The following is a 25,175-nucleotide window of genomic DNA, read 5'->3' as shown; positions in this document are numbered from 1 at the left end:
AAAAACACAACAACAAATCAAAAAACACATCAACAAATCAAAAAACACAACAACAAATCAAAAAACACATCAACAAATCAAAAAACACAACAACAAATCAAAAAACACAACATCAAATCAAAAAACACATCAACAAATCAAAAAACACAACATCAAATCAAAAAACACAACAACAAATCAAAAAACACAACAACAAATCAAAAAACACAACAACAAATCACAAAACAGAACAACAAATTACAAAACACAACAACAAATTACAAAACACAACAACAAATTACAAAACAAAACCACAAATCAAAAAACAAAACCACAAATCACAAAAAAACAACAAATTACAAAACACAACAACAAATCAAAAAACACAACAACAAATCAAAAAACACAACAACAAATCACAAAACACATCAACAAATCACAAAACACAACAACAAATCACAAAACACAACAACAAATCAAAAAACAAAACCACAAATTACAAAACACAACAACACAAATCAAAAAACACAACAACAAATCACAAAACACATCAACAAATCACAAAACACAACAACAAATCACAAAACACAACAACAAATCAAAAAACAAAACCACAAATTACAAAACACAACAACAAATCAAAAAACACAACAACAAATCACAAAACACAACAACAAATCAAAAAACACATCAACAAATCAAAAAACACATCAACAAATCACAAAACACAACAACAAATCAAAAAACAAAACCACAAATTACAAACCACAACAACAAATCAAAAAACACAACAACAAATCAAAAAACAAAACCACAAATTACAAAACACATCAACAAATCAAAAAACACAACAACAAATTACAAAACACAACCACAAATCAAAAAACACAACAACAAATCACAAAACACATCAACAAATCACAAAACACAACAACAAATCACAAAACACAACAACAAATCAAAAAACACAACAACAAATCACAAAACACAACAACAAATCAAAAAACAAAACCACAAATTACAAACCACAACAACAAATCAAAAAACACAACAACAAATCAAAAAACAAAACCACAAATCAAAAAACACATCAACAAATCAAAAAACAAAACCACAAATTACAAAACACATCAACAAATCAAAAAACACAACAACAAATTACAAAACACAACCACAAATCAAAAAACACAACAACAAATCACAAAACACATCAACAAATCACAAAACACAACAACAAATCACAAAACACAACAACAAATCAAAAAACAAAACCACAAATTACAAAACACAACAACAAATCAAAAAACACAACAACAAATCACAAAACACAACAACAAATCAAAAAACAAAACCACCAATCACAAAACACAACAACAAATCAAAAAACACAACAACAAATCAAAAAACAAAACCACAAATTACAAAACACAACAACAAATCACAAAACACATCAACAAATCAAAAAACACAACAACAAATCAAAAAACAAAACCACAAATTACAAAACACAACAACAAATCAAAAAACACAACAACAAATCAAAAAACACAACAACAAATCAAAAAACACAACAACAAATCAAAAAACACAACAACAAATCAAAAAACACATCAACAAATCAAAAAACACAACAACAAATCAAAAAACACATCAACAAATCAAAAAACACAACAACAAATCAAAAAACACAACAACAAATCAAAAAACAAAACCACAAATTACAAAACACAACAACAAATCACAAAACACAACAACAAATCACAAAACACAACAACAAATCAAAAAACAAAACCACAAATTACAAAACACAACAACAAATCAAAAAACAAAACAACAAATCACAAAACACAACAACAAATCACAAAACAAAACAACAAATCAAAAAACAAAACCACAAATTACAAAACACATCAACAAATCAAAAAACACAACAACAAATCAAAAAACACAACAACAAATCAAAAAACACAACAACAAATCAAAAAACACAGCAACAAATCAAAAAACACAACAACAAATTACAGTAGTAACCTGCAGTCGACAAGGATCGTCGCTGATTGGACGAACGCAATGTCCGTCTTTTTAACTGGAAGTAAATGCTTCATACGCCTTTGGAGCCGGCAGAGAAATGTCAACGAAGTAAGCGGAGATTTAAAATGCATGATGTATTGCCCAAATTGTGGCAAAGAGCTCCCAGAAAATGTACGGCCGTGGTTTGCAGTGGTTGTGGCAAGAGGTCACGAGACTTTCCATCCATTAAGAGTGATTGTATTATCCCCTGTGACTGCTGATAAACATTGTTTGACTCTGAGGCAGTCACTGACAGACCTGGGGCTCGTTTCTGAAAGAAGGTTGAACAAACCCTCAGTCTGACCCTGAGCTCTGAGTTGATTTACTCTCAGGTGGGAAACTCTGAGTTTTAGGTTCCAGATCAGCAGATTTGACATGAATGGAGCCCCGATTCTACGATTCACCATGGCAACAGGTGACAAAAAAGAGATCCTCCTACTTTAACCATCTCGAAATACATCAATATCTTCATGTGGCCACAGGCTACGGTGAATATGAACAGGTTTTAAGAAGGAAAAAAAAAGTAAAACTGCTGCAGCGCAGCGACAAAAGAGAGAAAAGTCTATTAATTTAATATTTAATCAGAATTAAAATATTGCAGGTCAAAACTGATGGAATGGTAGGCTATTAAACCTATACAATTTATTTTCTTTAAGATGCAATCCAGCAGAAGAAAATCGACTTTTAAACAGCTCAAAATGAAATATAATAACACAATAGGCTCATATAGATTTACAGTTAACTTCATTCAGAGTCTATTTGAATGTGCATTAACTTTATCCTCAACATAAAGCTGTATTCACACACACAGGCTAAATGTCCTCTCACCTTTATTCTGTTTAGTTTATAAATTAACCCTATTGAATTAACATCTCCCGATGTTAATGTAGCCTAGGCTCTAATTCTCTGAGGAGTAATGCAGCCCCTTCATACCGACTTAAAGACGCCATGTTCAATAAAACAGTTTGTTTTATACGCTGTAGTAGGCTATTGCCACCCTAACATATCATATTAAAACATATCATATTATAACATATCATATTAAAACATATCATATTAAAACATATCATATTAAAACATATCATATTAAAACAACCTGGATTCTCATTCAGACAAACGGTGAATCTTCACTAACACAGCGTGATACGGACCGAATGAAAGAATGAAGAAATGAAACAGTGTTTCTGGCTCTGAAAGAGGAGACCTAGAGAAACTCAGGGTTCACTGAAGAAAACCAGCTCACGACCAGGTTCGGTTCACAGACTCAGTTACCATAGTAACTGACTCAGAGGTAAAGTAACCTCTCCCTCTGAAACGGGCTGGAGTTACCCCTCTTTCTCAGGTTTGAGTGACCTCCTCTTCTGAAACGGGCTGGAGTTACCCCTCTTTCTCAGGTTTGAGTGACCTCCTCTTCTGAAACAGAATACCCAGAGTTTCCTTCATTTCAGGGTGAACTGACTCAGAGTTTACACAAAACCTTCTTTCAGAAACGGGCCCCAGATCTGTTCATGTATTTAGATGTTTTCAAACCTTTGCTGTTTCTTTGTTTTCATGGCTTACTCTCATTCGAAAAAAAATGCTATGACATTTTATTTACTAACAAATATGATGTATTCTGCATTTTGTTCCAGCAACATATGTTGGTTTTCAATAAATAAAACAAATACCGTTATGATGGTAAAATACTGGTGTGTATGATGTCAATTGTGTAATTTGTTGTGAATTATTTAGCTTGTGACTTCTGTAGCATTAATGCACAGTATCTGCTGTTAACATGGCATACTATACAAGGAAACTGTCTGTTCTACATGTAGTGTAAATCGTGATATCAGTTCACACAGAATAACATATTTTGTGCTTGCAAGAATTCCAGTTACAAAACCTGAAAATTGAAAGGACCACATTTGAGAAATTGGTAGATCGTCCTTTTATTAACAATTAAAACCCTTTAGCCCACCCATATGTCAGTTCACAATTAAGACTCAGTAGTTCCCAAAATATAATCACTTACAGTCCAGTCAGTAATGTATGTAATGTAAAGCCATCTCCTGCTAAAGCAGAAACATTTTTTCTCAGCTATAGGTTTACTGTAACATGGAATATGTGGTAAGGGCTTCAGTATAGTCCACATCTATAGTCCAGCTATTTTGTGGCTGCTGTAATCCATTTTGTTCCACAGCCTGTTGTAGATAAACCTGAATGTCTGGGTCACCTCATGAATCAATTGTTTGCCTGGCCTCCGGAAACACATTTAGTTCCCTGTCTTCAACAGCAAATCCACAGTCCCTTGAACCAAACCTGCAAATTCAGACAACTATAGAATTATGAAAAGGTTTTTTAACCAGATTTTAGAAATGTAGTTTGAAATGGCCATTGTTAATAAGATGTGTTTGCTTGTTGATCTACAGAAACGTGAAAGTAAACAAAGGCAGGACAACTAGCCTATTAATTATATTAAATACTATAATTTACAAAAATGTACAATAATCCAAATATAGTTACCATAACGAGTGCAGTGCAATTTGTTATAATACAATATTCAGTTTATGATCATTTAACTCTGAGTTGATGTGGATTACCTGTGAGGGAATCCCTCCAGGACATGAGGCAAGTCTGGATGGTCGAACCCTGTGCTTGTTCCAGAGGTCCGTACATTCATCCAGGTCTTTCTGCAGAACATTACTGAAGCAGAATCTCAGTAAGCACTGGTGTTCATGGCAACCGTTGAAGTGTCCAGAGTCTCTTAGGTCTCCAAACAGGTCCATCCAAAACTGAGACCTAGGAACACATTAAATGCAAAGTTGTTGTTTTTTTACACACGAGGAGAAATGTTTAATTGATTGAATAATCTAGAGGGCTGAGATGAGGAATGTTATCAGCATTTTAAAGAGTGGTCTGAAAACAATAATTCATAACAGTGAATATTGAATAATTGATCTGATCACTAGTAATACATAGTTACATACCTTCCTCTTCTGAAAAAGGACCACCATGACTCGATATGCTGATTCCCTGTTGATGAGCTGTAACTGTGTCTTGACGAGCCTCCATAGTAGTCCGTATGTGCATGGCGGAGGGCACATTGTGTTGCTGCCATTGTCCCATGTTCTGTTCCGAGGTCAGTTCTTAATCTCACTGGGATCACACCAACACTTTTAATATACAATTAATATAATTGTGCGCGATGACAGATGGGTTGTTGTTAGTATTTCCACAAACAAGCCACATTATTCTCATTGAAAAGCCGTCTATACATCCTGAGAGGGCCGATCCAAAGGGTTTCTGTTTGTCATAGCCATCTGCATGCCATCTGTAGTTCAGACTCATGGAATGATACGTGCGTCTTGTAAACCTCCGGCGTGTTCTCAAAGCCGTCCCATGTGGACTTATTGTTTCAACAAGCTCATTACTACTTCTCCTTTCACACAGTTTGTGTTTTTGTTGAAGAACTTGCCACATAGTCCGATAGCCGAAGAGTTGCCCTGCAGCTCAGTCTGAACCTCGGCTAGTGGAGAATAGTTCCGTCTGTACAAAGCTGCTTCTTTTAAACGTGTCTTTAGCGTACGGATACTCATATGAATGTTGTGAAAGGTTGACAGCATATCCAATATCACCTCATATGTATGGCCTGCATCAGAATATTCTCTGAGAGTAGAGAGTCTGATTCTCCGGTTTCACTCATGTTTTGAAATCAACTCGCGGAAGCAGCATAAGACGGACATTGCGTTCGTCCAATCAGCGACGATCCTTTTCGACTGCAGGTACCTACCTTTTCTGTTAAAGTCAATGTCATTGTGTTTTTTGATTTGTTGTTGTGTTTTGTAATTTGTGGTTGTGTTTTCTTATTTGTGGTTGTGTTTTCTTATTTGTGGTTGTGTTTTCTTATTTGTGGTTGTGTTTTCTTGTTTGTGGTTGTGTTTTCTTGTTTGTGGTTGTGTTTTCTTGTTTGTGGTTGTGTTTTCTTGTTTGTGGTTGTGTTTGGTGATTTATGGTTGTGTTTTTATATTTGTTGTTGTGTTTTGTGATTTGTCGTTGTTTTTTTTGATTTGTTGTTGTGTTTTTATATTTGTTGTTGTGTTTTGTGACTTGTGGTTGTGTTTTGTAATTTGTGGTTGTGTTTTCTTGTTTGTGGTTGTGTTTTCTTGTTTGTGGTTGTGTTTTGTAATTTGTGGTTGTGTTTTCTTATTTGTTGTTGTGTTTTGTGATTTGTCGTTGTTTTTTTTGATTTGTTGTTGTGTTTTTATATTTGTTGTTGTGTTTTGTGACTTGTGGTTGTGTTTTGTAATTTGTGGTTGTGTTTTCTTGTTTGTGGTTGTGTTTTCTTGTTTGTGGTTGTGTTTTGTAATTTGTGGTTGTGTTTTCTTATTTGTTGTTGTGTTTTGTGATTTGTGGTTGTGTTTTGTAAGTTGTGGTTGTGTTTTCTTATTTGTTGCTGTGTTTTGCACTTCAGGGCCACCGTATGGAAAGAAAAAAAAAGGTTACACACTGACACCTTGCACACTGAGTCATATGCCTTTATTCAAGAGTCACTAATGGAGAGTTTCTCCTGTTGATGAGGGAGAGTTTCATCTGTTAATAAAAGAGAGTTTCACCTGTTAATAAAAGAGAGTTTCACCTGTCAATAAAAGAGAGTTTCACCTGTTAATAAAGGAGAGTTTCACCTGCTGATAAAAGAGAGTTTCATCTGTTAATAAAAGAGAGTTTCACCTGTCAATAAAAGAGAGTTTCACCTGTTAATAAAGGAGAGTTTCACCTGTCAATAAAAGAGAGTTTCACCTGTTAATAAAAGAGAGTTTCATCTGTTAATAAAAAAGAGTTTCACCTGTCAATAAAAGAGAGTTTCACCTGTTAATAAAAGAGAGTTTCACCTGTCAATAAAAGAGAGTTTCACCTGTTAATAAAGGAGAGTTTCACCTGTTAATAAAAGAGAGTTTCATCTGTTAATAAAAGAGAGTTTCACCTGTCAATAAAAGAGAGTTTCACCTGTTAATAAAGGAGAGTTTCACCTGTTAATAAAGGAGAGTTTCATCTGTTAATAAAGGAGAGTTTCATCTGTTAATAAAAGAGAGTTTCACCTGTCAATAAAAGAGAGTTTCACCTGTTAATAAAGGAGAGTTTCACCTGTTAATAAAGGAGAGTTTCACCTGTTAATAAAGGAGAGTTTCACCTGTCAATAAAAGAGAGTTTCACCTGTTAATAAAGGAGAGTTTCACCTGTTAATAAAGGAGAGTTTCACCTGTCAATAAAAGAGAGTTTCACCTGTTAATAAAGGAGAGTTTCACCTGTTAATAAAAGAGAGTTTCACCTGTCAATAAAAGAGAGTTTCACCTGTTGATGAGGGAGAGTTTCATCTGTTAATAAAAGAGCGTTTCACCTGTCAATAAAAGAGAGTTTCACCTGTCAATAAAAGAGAGTTTCACCTGTTAATAAAAGAGAGTTTCACCTGTTAATAAAAGAGAGTTTCATCTGTTAATAAAGGAGAGTTTCACCTGTCAATAAAAGAGTTTCACCTGTTAATAAAGGAGAGTTTCACCTGTTAATAAAAGAGTTTCACCTGTCAATAAAAGAGTTTCACCTGTTAATAAAGGAGAGTTTCACCTGTTAATAAAGGAGAGTTTCATCTGTTAATAAAAGAGAGTTTCACCTGCTAATAAAGAGAGTTTCACCTGTCAATAAAAGAGTTTCACCTGTTGATAAAGGAGAGTTTCACCTGTCAATAAAAGAGAGTTTCACCTGTTAATAAAGGAGAGTTTCACCTGTCAATAAAAGAGTTTCACCTGTTAATAAAGGAAAGTTTCACCTGTTAATAAAAGAGAGTTTCACCTGTTAATAAAAGAGTTTCATCTGTCAATAAAAGAGAGTTTCACCTGTTAATAAAGGAGAGTTTCACCTGTTAATAAAAGAGAGTTTCATCTGTCAATAAAAGAGTTTCACCTGTCAATAAAAGAGTTTCACCTGTTAATAAAGGAGAGTTTCACCTGTCAATAAAAGAGAGTTTCACCTGTTAATAAAAGAGTTTCACCTGCTGATAAAAGAGCGTTTCACCTGTTAATAAAGGAGAGTTTCACCTGTTAATAAAGGAGAGTTTCACCTGTTAATAAAAGAGAGTTTCACCTGTCAATAAAAGAGAGTTTCACCTGTTAATAAAGGAGAGTTTCACCTGTCAATAAAAGAGAGTTTCACCTGTTAATGAAAGAGAATTTCACCTGCTGATAAAAGAGAGTTTCACCTGTTGATAAAGGAGAGTTTCACCTGTCAATAAAAGAGAGTTTCACCTGTTAATAAAGGAAAGTTTCACCTGTCAATAAAAGAGAGTTTCACCTGTTAATGAAAGAGAATTTCACCTGCTGATAAAAGAGAGTTTCACCTGTTGATAAAGGAGAGTTTCACCTGTCAATAAAAGAGAGTTTCACCTGTCAATAAAAGAGAGTTTCACCTGTCAATAAAAGAAAGTTTCACCTGTTAATAAAGGAGAGTTTCACCTGCTGATAAAAGAGAGTTTCACCTGTTAATAAAAGAGAGTTTCACCTGTCAATAAAAGAGAGTTTCACCTGTTGATAAAAGAGAGTTTCACCTGTTGATAAAAGAGAGTTTCACCAGTTGATGAGGGAGAGTTCCACCTGTTAATAAAGGAGAGTTTCACCTGTCAACAAGAGAGTTTCACCTGTTGATAAAGGAGAGTTTCATCTGCTGATAAAAGAGAGTTTCACCTGTTGATAAAGGAGAGTTTCACCTGTCAATAAAAGAGTTTCACCTGTTAATAAAGGAGAGTTTCACCTGTCAATGAAAGAGAGTTTCACCTGTCAATAAAAGAGAGTTTCACCTGTTAATAAAGGAGAGTTTCACCTGTTAATAAAGGAGAGTTTCACCTGCTGATAAAAGAGAGTTTCACCTGTCAATAAAATAGTTTCACCTGTCAATAAAAGAGAGTTTCACCTGTCAATAAAATAGTTTCACCTGTCAATAAAAGAGAGTTTCACTTGTTCATAAAAGAGAATTTCACCTGTTGATAAGGGAGAGTTTCACCTGTTAATAAAGGAGAGTTTCACCTGTTAATAAGAGAGTTTCACCTGTTGATAAAGGAGAGTTTCACCTGTTGATAAAAGAGAGTTCCACCTGTTAATAAAAGAGAGTTTCACCTGCTGATAAAAGAGAGTTTCACCTGTTAATAAAGGAGAGTTTCACCTGTCAATAAAAGAGTTTCACCTGTTAATAAAGGAGAGTTTCACCTGTTAATAAAAGAGAGTTTCACCTGCTGATAAAAGAGAGTTTCACCTGTTAATAAAGGAGAGTTTCACCTGTTAATAAAGGAGAGTTCCACCTGCTGATAAAAGAGAGTTTCACCTGTCAATAAAAGAGAGTTTCACCTGTCAATAAAAGAGTTTCACCTGTTAATAAAGGAGAGTTTCACCTGTTAATAAAGGAGAGTTTCACCTGTCAATAAAAGAGAGTTTCACCTGTCAATAAAAGAGAGTTTCACCTGTTAATAAAGGAGAGTTCACACCTGCTGATAAAAGAGAGTTTCACCTGTCAATAAAAGAGTTTCACCTGTCAATAAAAGAGTTTCATCTGTCAATAAAAGAGAGTTTCACCTGTCAATAAAAGAGAGTTTCACCTGTTCATAAAAGAGAGTTTCACCTGTTAATAAAGGAGAGTTTCACCTGTTGATAAAAGAGTTTCACCTGTTGATGAGGGAGAGTTTCACCTGTTAATAAAGGAGAGTTTCACCTGTCAATAAGAGAGTTTCACCTGTTGATAAAGGAGAGTTTCACCTGTTGATAAAAGAGTTTCACCTGTTGATGAGGGAGAGTTTCACCTGTTAATAAAGGAGAGTTTCACCTGTCAATAAGAGAGTTTCACCTGTTGATAAAGGAGAGTTTCACCTGTTGATAAAAGAGAGTTTCACCTGTTGATGAGGGAGAGTTCCACCTGTTAATAAAGGAGAGTTTCACCTGTCAATAAGAGAGTTTCACCTGTTGATAAAGGAGAGTTTCACCTGTTGATAATGGAGAGTTTCACCTGTTGATAAAGGAGAGTTTCACCTGTTGATAAAGGAGAGTTTCACCTGTTGATAAAGGAGAGTTTCACCTGTCAATAAGAGAGTTTCACCTGTTGATAAAGGAGAGTTTCACCTGTTGATAAAAGAGAGAAAATGAGCTGCAGAATTATCCTAATCCAGTTTGATACGCTGCTCTCTATACTGGAACCACACATTAAAAGGAACACAAATTTCCACGAAGAAACTGATCCTGAACAGCGGCTTGCTATTTGGGGGTGACCGTACAGACGCAAAAGTGTTTTTACATATGTACAAAACTCAAGGTTCAAGGTAAACTTTATTTTTCAAGAGGGGCAATTTGCTTTACAGCCAGCAGTGAATGAGCCATAAATGCACTATTAACACTAAAATACACACACCCGGGGAGGGGGGGGGGGGGGGGGGGGGGGGTGGTTACATGATACTGTTGAAGATATGGTACCACCAGGGACAAATGATTTTTTTTATCTGTTAGTCCTGCACCTAGGCAAAGGGTATCTGAGACCAGATGGCAGCAGCTTGTATTCTGTGTAAAGGGAAGGGGGTGAGTGTAGTCCCCAAGGATACCTTGTGCTTTTTTTGTAGCTCTTACTCTCCATAAAAGGGCAATTTCATCAAAGCTAGAGACAGCTATTTGACTACACATTCTCACAATTTGTGTCACCCACTTCCTCTTTTTCAAATTAACAGATCCAAACCAGCAGATAAAAGAGAAGGTTAAAACAGACTCAGTAAAACAAGAATATAACATTTTCATAAACGATTGACGTTAAAATTCCACAGTATTGATCAAAATACATACGCTGATGTGTCTTTGCACATACAGCATCAGTGTTGGCTTCACATGTGAGATTGTCTTTAATTATAGTATTTGAGCTGAATCACCACCTCAGCAGCCTGCCCATTCATTGAGATGGGGGTAACAGTTAAAGGCTTCCTCCTAAAATCAATGATCATCATGGTTTTAGATACATTGGTTTCTAAATAGGAGCGTTTGCACCACTGAGCAAAACTCATGAAAACCTGAAATGTTCAGGGTAAGCTGCACGTGGCTGAATCTTTCACTTTCAATGTTTATGTGAACAGGGTCGATAATGGCTGATACCAACGTTGAACTGACGCCTGGGTGTACCACTACTTTTGGTAGCTGTTAGAAGGCGCCTATCCAAATGATATCCTTTTATATTTTAATCAGTTGGCTGGATTGGTGGCCTTCTCTTTGTCTTATTATAAACAAAGGCCCTACGTGTCTGATACCCAGATAATTTAAGCACACCCTCAGGTCCCCCTTTTGAAAAACTAGAACCACCACCCAGGTCTCCCACTCCACGGGCGCTGTCCAAGACCTCCACAAGACTCTGAAGAGGTGTTTCATCCAAGACAGCACAACAATTTGTAGAGCCTGAGGCGAATCTCATCCACACCTCCTGGACCAGTGTTGTGGTTTTTCTCCAATAGTTCTGGACATTTTCCGACCACAGAGTGAGGTCTTTGACCTGCTCTTTGTAAAGTGTCTTCAGATAATATTTGTTATGAATCGGTGATAAAGTCGTAAAAAGTGATTCATTGTTTTTGTCATCCTTTACATTGTGGCCTTTATTCACTTGCTCTTTATTTACCCCTGAGCAGGATGTAACTTTGTTTTGATAACTGGGCCTTGTGTGAGTGCGCCCTGAATTACATGTTAGTTTTTAAATCCTCAGACAGAACTTCTCGAGGCACACAGAGAGTTGGTAAAGATTTTACTGATCCAATGAAAACCTGATAGATGTAAGATGACATGATTGGATATTATATTTACAACACCACATTAAAAAAGAAATCATTGAAGTTTCAGGAGGTTTGTCATCTGGAAACAATAAATATGTTGAACATATTCAATCTGCCCTCCAGTCCCATTTCTCTGTTTTAAAAGTCACTTTTATTGCACTTCACTTGAGCTGATGAATCTCTTCTTCTGCAGTGATTTTTATCATTTTATTCAAGATATTACACAGTCTTTACCTTTAGCTCTGACACTTACATCCCGCCTTGATTTTAAAACTCAGAAGATGTTTACATGTGTTTCGTATTCCTGACAGCTGCATGCCGTACATGACAGGGTTCAGAAGCGGCTGAATGAGGAGGAAATACAGTGACAGAATGATGCGTACAATGCTCGGCACGCTGGCCATATTAAATCTACTCTGAAGTATTTCAAACATACAACCAAAAGAAAAGTTGATGAGCGAGGCCAGGTGAGGCGTGCAGGTGCTGACAGCTTTTCGTCGGGTCTGTTGGGAACCAGAGAAACACACCTGCAAGATTTTAGTGTAAGAGAAAAGAATTGGCAGCAGGGGGACTAAGATGGTCAGAACTGTGCCAAAGATTCCATAAATGTTATTCACCTGAATGTCAGAACAAGCTAACTTCACAACAAGATAGTTGTGACAATACAAACTGTTAATTATGTTTCCACAAAGTGGCAAAGTGATGCTTAAAAATAAAGTAATCAAGAATTTTACATAGGAGTAAATCCATATCACAGCTATTAAAGTAACTGCCCTGTTAAACGTCATGAGTGTGTTATACTGCAGAGGGCAACAGATAGCCAGATACCTGTCATAAGACATGACGGCTAGATTACAGAACTCCACCTGAGCATACGTGTACAAGCAGAAGATCTGCAGGAAACAGAGAGGAGCAGACACAGTGTGAACGTCTGAGAGAATCTGAACCAGGAGGAGAGGAAACAAACCTGTGCTGCCGTACAGCTCGTTCACAAACAGGCTGCACAGGAAGATGTACATGGGTTCATGAAGACTTCTGTTCATGCAGATCAGCACGATGAGAAATACGTTGACAAACACGATTAGCATGTACAACATTGCAGTTAACAGGAAATACAAGTATTTCAAAGAGCCTACAGACATGTACGTGCTAAAAATGAAGTAATGTAAAGTTGAATTCACCATCATTCTTACTGTGATGCAACAAACTGTCTGCAAAATATATAAAAAAGCTTGCTTCCTATCTTTTCACCTCGAATGAATTTGCTTTCCTTTTGCCTTCAAGCATTATTATTTTGAGTCTGATGAGCTCGAAGAACGTCTCACAAACAGCCCGGAGCTTCCTTTGACTCTGTGCCTCCACAGAACAGACACACACACGGCACTGACATCTTTAAATGACACACACACACATCATGTTACACACTCTACAACATTAGTTACCTGCTGTGTTTGAATTTCCCTCGGGATCAATAAAGTATCTATCTATCTATCTATCTATCTATCTATCTGTTGCAGACTGCTGCAGCAACAGATGTGAGGCGGCAGCAAACGTGAGGCTTTATACATCTCCATGACAAGGCCACACCACCTCAGTCACCTCCGGTCCCCAGGGGACACAGATGACTGACGGATCTCGAGCTCAGGTTATAGTAATAGAACTGTTACCATGACTGTAAAAAAAAACATGAAAATTAAATAGTAACAGAAAAAATAATGAAAAATAAAAATCTGCAGCTTTTAAATCATACTTTGCAGGTACAATTTCCACATAGTCCATCAGCGCAATGTTTTGCTCCTTCAGACCGTGCCGGCCCTGCCCCACTGGATCTGATTCTGGAACGTTAGCGAGAACTACAAGATCACAGGAGAACTACAAGATCACATGAGAACTACAAGATCACGAGATAACTACACGATCAAGAGAGAACTACAAGATCAAATGAGAACTACAAGACCAAATGAGAACTACAAGATCACAGGAGAACTACAAGATCAAATGAGAACTACAAGATCACATGAGAACTACAAGCTCACAAGATAACTACACGATCAAGAGAGAACTACAAGATCAAATGAGAACTACAAGATCATAGGAGAACTACAAGATCACAGGAGAACTACAAGATCACAGGAGAACTACAAGATCACATGAGAACTACAAGATCACATGAGAACTACAAGCTCACAAGATAACTACACGATCAAGAGAGAACTACAAGATCAAATGAGAACTACAAGATCATAGGAGAACTACAAGATCACAGGAGAACTACAAGATCACAGGAGAACTACAAGATCACATGAGAACTACAAGATCACAAGAGCACTACAAGATCACGAGAGAACTACAAGATCACGAGAGAACTACAAGATCACAGGAGAACTACAAGATCATAGGAGAACTACAAGATCACAAGAGAACTACAAGATCACAGGAGAACTACAAGATCACAAGAGAACTAAAAGATCACAGGAGAACTACAAGACCAAATGAGAACTACAAGACCAAATGAGAACTACAAGATCACAGGAGAACTACAAGATCAAATGAGAACTACAAGACCAAATGAGAACTACAAGATCAAAGGAGAACTACAAGATCAAATGAGAACTACAAGACCAAATGAGAACTACAAGATCACAGGAGAACTACAAGATCAAATGAGAACTACAAGACCAAATGAGAACTACAAGATCAAAGGAGAACTACAAGATCAAATGAGAACTACAAGACCAAATGAGAACTACAAGATCACAGGAGAACTACAAGATCAAATGAGAACTACAAGACCAAATGAGAACTACAAGATCACAAGAGGACTACAAGATCACAGGAGAACTACAAGATCACAGGAGAACTACAAGATCAAATGAGAACTACAAGATCACAGGAGAACTACAAGACCAAATGAGAACTACAAGATCACAAGAGCACTACAAGATCACAGGAGAACTACAAGATCACAGGAGAACTACAAGATCAAGAGAGAACTTCAAGATTACGAGAGAACTACAAGATCACAGGAGAACTACAAGATCACAGGAGAACTACAAGATCACAGGAGAACTACAAGATCACGAGAGAACTACAAGATCACAGGAGAACTACAAGATCACAAGAGAACTACAAGATCACAAGAGAACTACAAGATCACAGGAGAACTACAAGATCACAGGAGAACTACAAGATCACGAGAGAACTACAAGATCACAGGAGAACTACAAGATCACGAGAGAACTACAAGATCACGAGAGAACTACAAGATCACAGGAGAACTACAAGATCACGAGAGAACTACAAGATCACAGGAGAACTACAAGATCACAAGAGCACTACAAGATCACAGGAGAACTACAAGATCACATGAGAACTACAAGATCACAAGAGAACTACAAGATCGAAGGAGAACTACAAGATCACGAGAGAACTACAAGATCACAAGAGAACTACAAGATCACAGGAGAACTACAAGATCAAATGAGAACTACAAGATAACGAGAGAACTACAAGATCACAGAAGAACTACAAGATCAAGAGAGAACTACAAGATCACAGGAGAACTACAAGATCACAAGAGAACTACAAGATCACAGGAGAACTACAAGATCACAAGAGAAAAACAAGATCACAGGAGAACTACAAGATCACAGGAGAACTACAAGATCACAGGAGAACTACAAGATCACAAGAGAACTACAAGATCACAGGAGAACTACAAGATCATAGGAGAACTACAAGATCAAGAGAGAACTACAAGATAACGGGAAAACTACAAGATCACAGGAGAACTACAAGATCACAAGAGCACTACAAGATCACAGGAGAACTACAAGATCACAAGAGCACTACAAGATCACAGGAGAACTACAAGACCAAATGAGAACTACAAGATCACAGGAGAACTACAAGATCACAGGAGAACTACAAGATCACAGGAGAACTACAAGATCACAAGAGAACTACAAGATCATGAGAGAACTACAAGATCACGGGAAAACTACAAGATCACAGGAGAACTACAAGATCACAGTAGAACTACAAGATCACAGGAGAACTACAAGATCACAGGAGAACTACAAGATCACAAGAGAACTACAAGATCACAAGAGAACTACAAGATCATGAGAGAACTACAAGATCACGGGAAAACTACAAGATCACAGGAGAACTACAAGATCACAGGAGAACTACAAGATCACAAGAGCACTACAAGATCACAGGAGAACTACAAGACCAAATGAGAACTACAAGATCACAGGAGAACTACAAGATCACAGAAGAACTACAAGATCACAGGAGAACTACAAGATCACAAGAGAACTACAAGATCATGAGAGAACTACAAGATCACGGGAAAACTACAAGATCACAAGAGAACTACAAGATCACAGGAGATCTACAAGATCACAGGAGAACTACAAGATCACAAGAGCACTACAAGATCACAGGAGAACTACAAGATCACATGAGAACTACAAGATCACAGGAGAACTACAAGATCGAAGGAGAACTACAAGATCACAAGAGAACTACAAGATCACAAGAGAACTACAAGATCACAGGAGAACTACAAGATCAAATGAGAACTACAAGATCACAAGAGAACTACAAGATCACGGGAGAACTACAAGATCACAAGAGCATTGCAAGATCACATGAGAACTACAAGATCTAAGGAGAACTACAAGATCACGAGAGAACTACAAGATCACAAGAGAACTACAAGATCACAGGAGAACTACAAGATCACGAGAGAACTACAAGATCACAGGAGAACTACAAGATCACAAGAGCACTACAAGATCACAGGAGAACTAGAAGATCACATGAGAACTACAAGATCACGAAAGAACTACAAGATCACAGGAGAACTACAAGATCACAAGAGAACTACAAGATCACAGGAGAACTACAAGATCACAAGATCACTACAAGATCACAGGAGAACTACAAGATCACAGGAGAACTACAAGATCACAAGAGAACTACAAGATCACAGGAGAACTACAAGATCACAGGAGAACTACAAGATCACAAAAGAACTACAAGATCATGAGAGAACTACAAGATCACAAGAGAACTACAAGATCGAAGGAGAACTACAAGATCACGAGAGAACTACAAGATCACAGGAGAACTACAAGATCACAGGAGAACTACAAGATCACAAGAGAACTAAAAGATCACAGGAGAACTACAAGATCACAGGAGAACTACAAGATCACATGAGAACTAGAAGATCACATGAGAACTACAAGATCACGAAAGAACTAGAAGATCACAGGAGAACTACAAGATCACAAGAGCACTACAAGATCACAGGAGAACTAGAAGATCACATGAGAACTACAAGATCACGAAAGAACTACAAGATCACAGGAGAACTACAAGATCACAAGAGAACTACAAGATCACAGGAGAACTACAAGATCACAAGATCACTACAAGATCACAGGAGAACTACAAGATCACAGGAGAACTACAAGATCACAAGAGAACTACAAGATCACAGGAGAACTACAAGATCACAGGAGAACTACAAGATCACAAGAGAACTACAAGATCACAGGAGAACTACAAGATCACAGGAGAACTACAAGATCACAAGAGAACTACAAGATCACATGAGAACTACAACATCACATGAGAACTACAAGATCACGAGAAAACTACAAGATCACGAGAGAACTACAAGATCACAGTAGAACTACAAGATCACAGGAGAACTACAAGATCACAAGAGCACTACAAGATCACAGGAGAACTACAAGATCACAAGAGCACTACAAGATCACAGGGGAACTACAAGATCAAATGAGAACTACAAGACCAAATGAGAACTACAAGATCACAGGAGAACTACAAGATCACAAGAGAACTACAAGATCATGAGAGAACTACAAGATCACGGGAAAACTACAAGATCACAGGAGAACTACAAGATCACGAGAGAACTACAAGATCACAAGAGAACTACAAGATCACAGGAGAACTACAAGATCACAAGAGCACTACAAGATCACAAGAGAACTACAAGATCACGAAAGAACTACAAGATCACAGGAAAACTACAAGATCACAGGAGAACTACAAGATCACAAGAGCACTACAAGATCACAGGAGAACTACAAGATCACAAGAGCACTACAAGATCACAGGAGAACTACAAGACCAAATGAGAACTACAAGATCACAGGAGAACTACAAGATCACAGGAGAACTACAAGATCACAGGAGAACTACAAGATCACAAGAGAACTACAAGATCATGAGAGAACTACAAGATCACGGGAAAACTACAAGATCACAGGAGAACTACAAGATCACAGTAGAACTACAAGATCACAGGAGAACTACAAGATCACAGGAGAACTACAAGATCACAGGAGAACTACAAGATCACAAGAGAACTACAAGATCACAAGAGAACTACAAGATCATGAGAGAACTACAAGATCACGGGAAAACTACAAGATCACAGGAGAACTACAAGATCACGAAAGAACTACAAGATCACAGGAGAACTACAAGATCACAGGAGAACTACAACATCACGAGAGCACTACAAGATGACAGGAGAACTAGAAGATCACATGAGAACTACAAGATCACGAAAGAACTACAAGATCACAGGAGAACTACAAGATCACAAGAGAACTACAAGATCACAGGAGAACTACAAGATCACAAGATCACTACAAGATCACAGGAGAACTACAAGATCACAGGAGAACTACAAGATCACAAGAGAACTACAAGATCACAGGAGAACTACAAGATCACAGGAGAACTACAAGATCACAAGAGAACTACAAGATCACAGGAGAACTACAAGATCACAGGAGAACTACAAGATCACAAGAGAACTACAAGATCACATGAGAACTACAAGATCACATGAGAACTACAAGATCACGAGAAAACTACAAGATCACGAGAGAACTACAAGATCACAGTAGAACTACAAGATCACAGGAGAACTACAAGATCACAGGAGAACTACAAGATCACAAGAGAACTACAAGATCACATGAGAACTACAAGATCACATGAGAACTACAAGATCACGAGAAAACTACAAGATCACGAGAGAACTACAAGATCACAGTAGAACTACAAGATCACAGGAGAACTACAAGATCACAAGAGCACTACAAGATCACAGGAGAACTACAAGATCACAAGAGCACTACAAGATCACAGGGGAACTACAAGATCAAATGAGAACTACAAGACCAAATGAGAACTACAAGATCACAGGAGAACTACAAGATCACAAGAGAACTACAAGATCATGAGAGAACTACAAGATCACGGGAAAACTACAAGATCACAGGAGAACTACAAGATCACGAGAGAACTACAAGATCACAAGAGAACTACAAGATCACAGGAGAACTACAAGATCACAAGAGCACTACAAGATCACAAGAGAACTACAAGATCACGAAAGAACTACAAGATCACAGGAAAACTACAAGATCACAGGAGAACTACAAGATCACAAGAGCACTACAAGATCACAGGAGAACTACAAGATCACAAGAGCACTACAAGATCACAGGAGAACTACAAGACCAAATGAGAACTACAAGATCACAGGAGAACTACAAGATCACAGGAGAACTACAAGATCACAGGAGAACTACAAGATCACAAGAGAACTACAAGATCATGAGAGAACTACAAGATCACGGGAAAACTACAAGATCACAGGAGAACTACAAGATCACAGTAGAACTACAAGATCACAGGAGAACTACAAGATCACAGGAGAACTACAAGATCACAGGAGAACTACAAGATCACAAGAGAACTACAAGATCACAAGAGAACTACAAGATCATGAGAGAACTACAAGATCACGGGAAAACTACAAGATCACAGGAGAACTACAAGATCACGAAAGAACTACAAGATCACAGGAGAACTACAAGATCACAGGAGAACTACAACATCACGAGAGCACTACAAGATGACAGGAGAACTAGAAGATCACATGAGAACTACAAGATCACGAAAGAACTACAAGATCACAGGAGAACTACAAGATCACAAGAGAACTACAAGATCACAGGAGAACTACAAGATCACAAGATCACTACAAGATCACAGGAGAACTACAAGATCACAGGAGAACTACAAGATCACAAGAGAACTACAAGATCACAGGAGAACTACAAGATCACAGGAGAACTACAAGATCACAAGAGAACTACAAGATCACAGGAGAACTACAAGATCACAGGAGAACTACAAGATCACAAGAGAACTACAAGATCACATGAGAACTACAAGATCACATGAGAACTACAAGATCACGAGAAAACTACAAGATCACGAGAGAACTACAAGATCACAGTAGAACTACAAGATCACAGGAGAACTACAAGATCACAAGAGCACTACAAGATCACAGGAGAACTACAAGATCACAAGAGCACTACAAGATCCCAGGAGAACTACAAGATCAAATGAGAACTACAAGACCAAATGAGAACTACAAGATCACAGGAGAACTACAAGATCACAAGAGAACTACAAGATCATGAGAGAACTACAAGATCACGGGAAAACTACAAGATCACAGGAGAACTACAAGATCACGAGAGAACTACAAGATCACAAGAGAACTACAAGATCACAGGAGAACTACAAGATCACAAGAGCACTACAAGATCACAAGAGAACTACAAGATCACGAAAGAACTACAAGATCACAGGAAAACTACAAGATCACAGGAGAACTACAAGATCACAAGAGCACTACAAGATCACAGGAGAACTACAAGATCACAAGAGCACTACAAGATCACAGGAGAACTACAAGACCAAATGAGAACTACAAGATCACAGGAGAACTACAAGATCACAGGAGAACTACAAGATCACAGGAGAACTACAAGATCACAAGAGAACTACAAGATCATGAGAGAACTACAAGATCACGGGAAAACTACAAGATCACAGGAGAACTACAAGATCACAGTAGAACTACAAGATCACAGGAGAACTACAAGATCACAGGAGAACTACACGATCACAGGAGAACTACAAGATCACAAGAGAACTACAAGATCACAAGAGAACTACAAGATCATGAGAGAACTACAAGATCACGGGAAAACTACAAGATCACAGGAGAACTACAAGATCACAGGAGAACTACAAGATCACAAGAGCACTACAAGATCACAGGAGAACTACAAGACCAAATGAGAACTACAAGATCACAGGAGAACTACAAGATCACAGAAGAACTACAAGATCACAGGAGAACTACAAGATCACAGAAGAACTACAAGATCATGAGAGAACTACAAGATCACGGGAAAACTACAAGATCACAAGAGAACTACAAGATCACAGGAGATCTACAAGATCACAGGAGAACTACAAGATCACAAGAGCACTACAAGTTCACAGGAGAACTACAAGATCACAGGAGAACTACAAGATCACAGGAGAACTACAGGATCAAGAGAGAACTACAAGATTAAATGAGAACTACAAGATCACAGGAGAACTACAAGATCACAAGAGAACTACAAGATCATGAGAGAACTACAAGATCACAGGAGAACTACAAGATCACATGAGCACTACAAGATCACATGAGAACTACAAGATCACAAGAGCACTACAAGATCACGAGAGAACTACAAGATCACGAAAGAACTACAAGATCACGGGAAAACTACAAGATCACAGGAGAACTACAAGATCACGAGAGAACTACAAGATCACGAGAGAACTACAAGATCACAGGAGAACTACAAGATCACAGGAGAACTACAAGATCACAGGAGAACTACAAGATCACAAGAGAACTACAAGATCACAGGAGAACTACAAGATCACGAGAGAACTACAAGATCACAGGAGAACTACAAGATCACAGGAGAACTACAAGATCACAAGAGCACTACAAGATCACGAGAGAACTACAAGATCACGAAAGAACTACAAGATCACGGGAAAACTACAAGATCACAGGAGAACTACAAGATCACGAAAGAACTACAAGATCACAGGAGAACTACAAGATCACAGGAGAACTACAAGATCACGAGAGAACTACAAGATCACAAGAGAACTACAAGATCACAGGAGAACTACAAGAGCACGAGAGAACTACAAGATCACAGGAGAAACTACAAGATCACAGGAGAACTACAAGATCACAGGCGAACTACAAGATCACAGAGAACTACAAGAACACGAGAGAACTACAAGATCACAGGAGAACTACAAGATCACAGGAGAACTACAAGATCACAGGAGAACTACAAGATCACAAGAGAACTACAAGATCACAGGAGAACTACAGAAGAAGTGGAGAAGAGTCTTCTCTTCTTCTTCCCTTGAGCTTGTGGAGAACTACAGGGTCTTCTGTTGGTACGCTGTAGGTAGACTGAGCGGTGACGGCGCTGAGACGCAGCGTGGCGGAGTACAGACTCATGCATCTGGTGGAATTTAAGGGTACGAGTGTGTGATTCTGCAGAAGCACCACTAACACCTGCATGCATGGTTTGCCCTCCAGTTTTCCTCGGGGAACCTCTTTGCCGACCTGGCCTGGAGGTCTTGTGTGAGTTTGGGAGAGTTTCCCTGGGAGTTGAGTTTCTCGTCTCAGGAGCGGTGTTTTGGTTTCCCTTCAGCCCAAGTCTTTCTTAGTAAAGGAAGCTACTTTCTAGTAGTTAGTAGCTAGTTTATTCTTTTGTTTTGAACCCTGTCCCATCCAACTGTGTGTCATTATAGTGGATATCTTTCTGGGGTAACTTTTTAGATACCCCCCGCTCCTCCTTACCCCCCGTGACAGATTTTCACCAAAACGTCACTTTAAGAGAATCTTTATGTTAAATTCATATTATTCATGTTTAGCTACAAGCAGAAAATATGTTTTTTAAAGTGAGATTAAACAAACAGCATTGTGCTTCTGTGTGTCCGATGTGCGGGGGCCTGAGGGGAGGTCATTATGGTCTCTCTGAGGACCAGTGGAACCAGAGCGGAGGTCTGCTGGCTGATTGGTCTCACTGGTTAACAGCTCTGAAGGCTGATTGGTCTCGCTGGTTAACAGCTCTGAAGGTAATTTGCTTCAGAGGGAAATAGTGGAAACAGTGTCTGACGTAAGGACGCCTCAGGGACCCACATGTTGACGGCCCGGAGTGACCTTTGACCTGAGGGACTTCAGTAATGAGCTCTGGTGATGTAACTTTCCCATAGACCTGAGGACGCAGCGCGGCTTTACTGTGGGGACATTAAACGAGTGTTTGAAGAGTTTTTAATTCATGACATTAGTTTGGATTGTTTGTTAAAAGTTTTCACTCTGCATCAGTTCTGTGTTCTGTTCAGTCTCTTTCAGCGCCTGGTTTCAGTTTCACAGATGACTTTATGTTCATTCTCCGGAGCAGCTCTTGCTCAGGTCGTATTATGTCATCTGCTTTCTGCCTCAGACGCGGGAATAATGTAACATAATGATACCTGCACCAGCCCTACCTATAAGCTTCATGAAAAATGAAAGTTTTTAGTGTATTCTAATAAGTACAGAGTGTGTCTGCCTCCCGGACCCTGACTGGGGGATGACTCCAGAGGAGTGGAGGAGGCAGCTTAGTGTGTGCAGATCTGCATACATGCAGCGTGTTATTCAGTTCATTATTCTTTTTAAAGGAGGTTTGAGAACGGCTCCAGATTTAAAGGAAGAGATGTTTCTGACAATCATTTGATGGTTTAGGCTTGAAGCCTTACTGGGCTGATTCAGACTGGATGACATCAGAGGAGCTCTGTGCTCGCTCAAATCCGGTGCGATCTTGACTTTACGCTCGATTCACACAGAACACAGACGTTATACTGATTCTGTGAGAATAGACCTTAAGATGCTTATGAGATAAAACAAGTTTAATCAAGGATAATATTTTACTTTAAGAAGTGAGACTGAGTCAGTGTGTCAGCTCTGAGTACCCACACCGGTCTGTCTTCTCTTTGTGTCCCCATGTGTGAACCATGTAGATAAATGAAAAGAAGAGTCAATAAAGTTGAACATCAGGAAACTCTCTGGTCTTTACTTTATTGTTAACAGTCTTAGTTACATGCTGTCTGTGAGTCCACAGCTTCCTCAGCTCACATATTTACTAATTTAACATACAAGTCGTCTCCATCCTGAGACTTTTAAACAAACTGAATCTCAGGCTTTTATTCTGAAGGAAACTCTGTTCTCCAGTTTTGTTGCGCTGTTTGTGTCGTGTTGTCGGGGTCCTTCAGGCTGTGGCACAGTTAAGCCTTCAGGAGTCAGGAGACCAGCTCCTGTCCCTGCAGGACGTGTCCTCACCCCCTCTAAAGACACTCAGAGACATTAAACATTTGTCCAAACCTGGTCTCGTCTCTTCCTGCTGTCGGTTTTTATCAGCCAGCCCAGAGTCGATTCACAGTCCACATGTAGACAAACTCCACAGCTACAGGCTAACTTTTTTTTAACGGTTTGTCCTGGTCTAAATGCTGGACCTCCTCCTGGTCTACCTCTCAGCGTTGATCTTGTAGCGCAACACAAAGTACGCCATGAGCCTCAGAGAGAAGAAGAAGATGGCGAGGATGATGAAGTCCAGGTAGAGTTTGGCGTCCAGCATGTCCAGCTCCTTCAGGATGGCCTCAGACTTCTGGAAGTGACAGGTGTTGTCTTCGTCACAGTGCAGATCCTCCCGGTCCAGGCCGTAGATGGACAGGATGACGCCCTCGAAGCCGTACCTGAAACACGGCACAGGAGGTCGGATCAGGAGGATATGACAGAGTGTGACATTATTAAAGAAAGGATCCCTACAGAGAGAATTTAGAGGAAGATGAATGACCACAAGCAGCTGTTACATCTCTCTCCACAAACACACCACATTCAGAGAACAGGAAGTTAATTTCCCAGGACTCAGGAGTTTGAGCGTGCTGCTGAGTCAAGCCGCTAGTTTGTCTCTTTCAGATGTCTTTGTGTCTTAAAGGCTTTATATGCGATTTTTTGATCCAGCAGATGTCGCCCTTAAGCACCAGCATGAAACCAAAACAACTTGCGCTGCATTGTTGTGTTAGCATGCTAATGCTAGCGATCTTTATTATGCTCGTATCTTCACACTGCATGTAAATTTACCTGAAATGAGCGTGATCTAGAAACACAGTTAAGCAGTGAGTACAGTATGTTAAATAATCAATTTTTATACGCGAGGGGAGGAGTCAGCCGGCTGTCCTGGCGATGTAAACAAAGTGAAGATAGGACTCTGAAAACTCTGAAAACATCACAGACAGTGGGACTCGGTGTTACACCCATTGTAGACAGTCA

At 38.6% G+C, this 25,175-nt stretch overlaps 2 protein-coding genes across 3 annotated transcripts in view; both read right to left on the bottom strand.

The window, feature by feature from the left end:
* Positions 1 to 10,550: 10,550 nt before the first annotated feature.
* On the bottom strand, positions 10,551 to 13,361 carry LOC132980944 (olfactory receptor 4E2-like). Its single transcript, XM_061047331.1, has one exon. It carries the CDS (start codon positions 13,042 to 13,044, stop codon positions 12,094 to 12,096), a length of 951 nt encoding a protein of 316 aa, XP_060903314.1. The 5' UTR covers positions 13,045 to 13,361; the 3' UTR covers positions 10,551 to 12,093.
* A 10,531-nt stretch (positions 13,362 to 23,892) lies between these two features.
* Positions 23,893 to 25,175, bottom strand: part of abcg1 (ATP-binding cassette, sub-family G (WHITE), member 1) — a 37,434-nt gene continuing 36,151 nt past the window's right edge. For both annotated transcript variants that reach the window (XM_061047321.1, XM_061047323.1), the window contains one exon: positions 23,893 to 24,598. In XM_061047321.1, coding sequence (XP_060903304.1) covers positions 24,370 to 24,598 — 229 coding nt within the window. In that variant the 3' untranslated portion in view covers positions 23,893 to 24,369. The remainder of the gene's footprint in view (positions 24,599 to 25,175) is intronic.

This window comes from Labrus mixtus, chromosome 9 (genome assembly GCF_963584025.1).
Source record: "Labrus mixtus chromosome 9, fLabMix1.1, whole genome shotgun sequence".
Taxonomy (NCBI): Eukaryota; Metazoa; Chordata; class Actinopteri; order Labriformes; family Labridae; genus Labrus; species Labrus mixtus.
Note: the sequence above shows the minus strand (reverse complement) of the source record. Positions and strands in the feature narration are given on the sequence as shown.

Bases quoted from the DNA above. Each gene is read 5' to 3' on its own strand.
- LOC132980944 (XM_061047331.1), bottom strand. From the start codon at position 13,044: ATGATGGTGAATTCAACTTTACATTACTTCATTTTTAGCACGTACATG.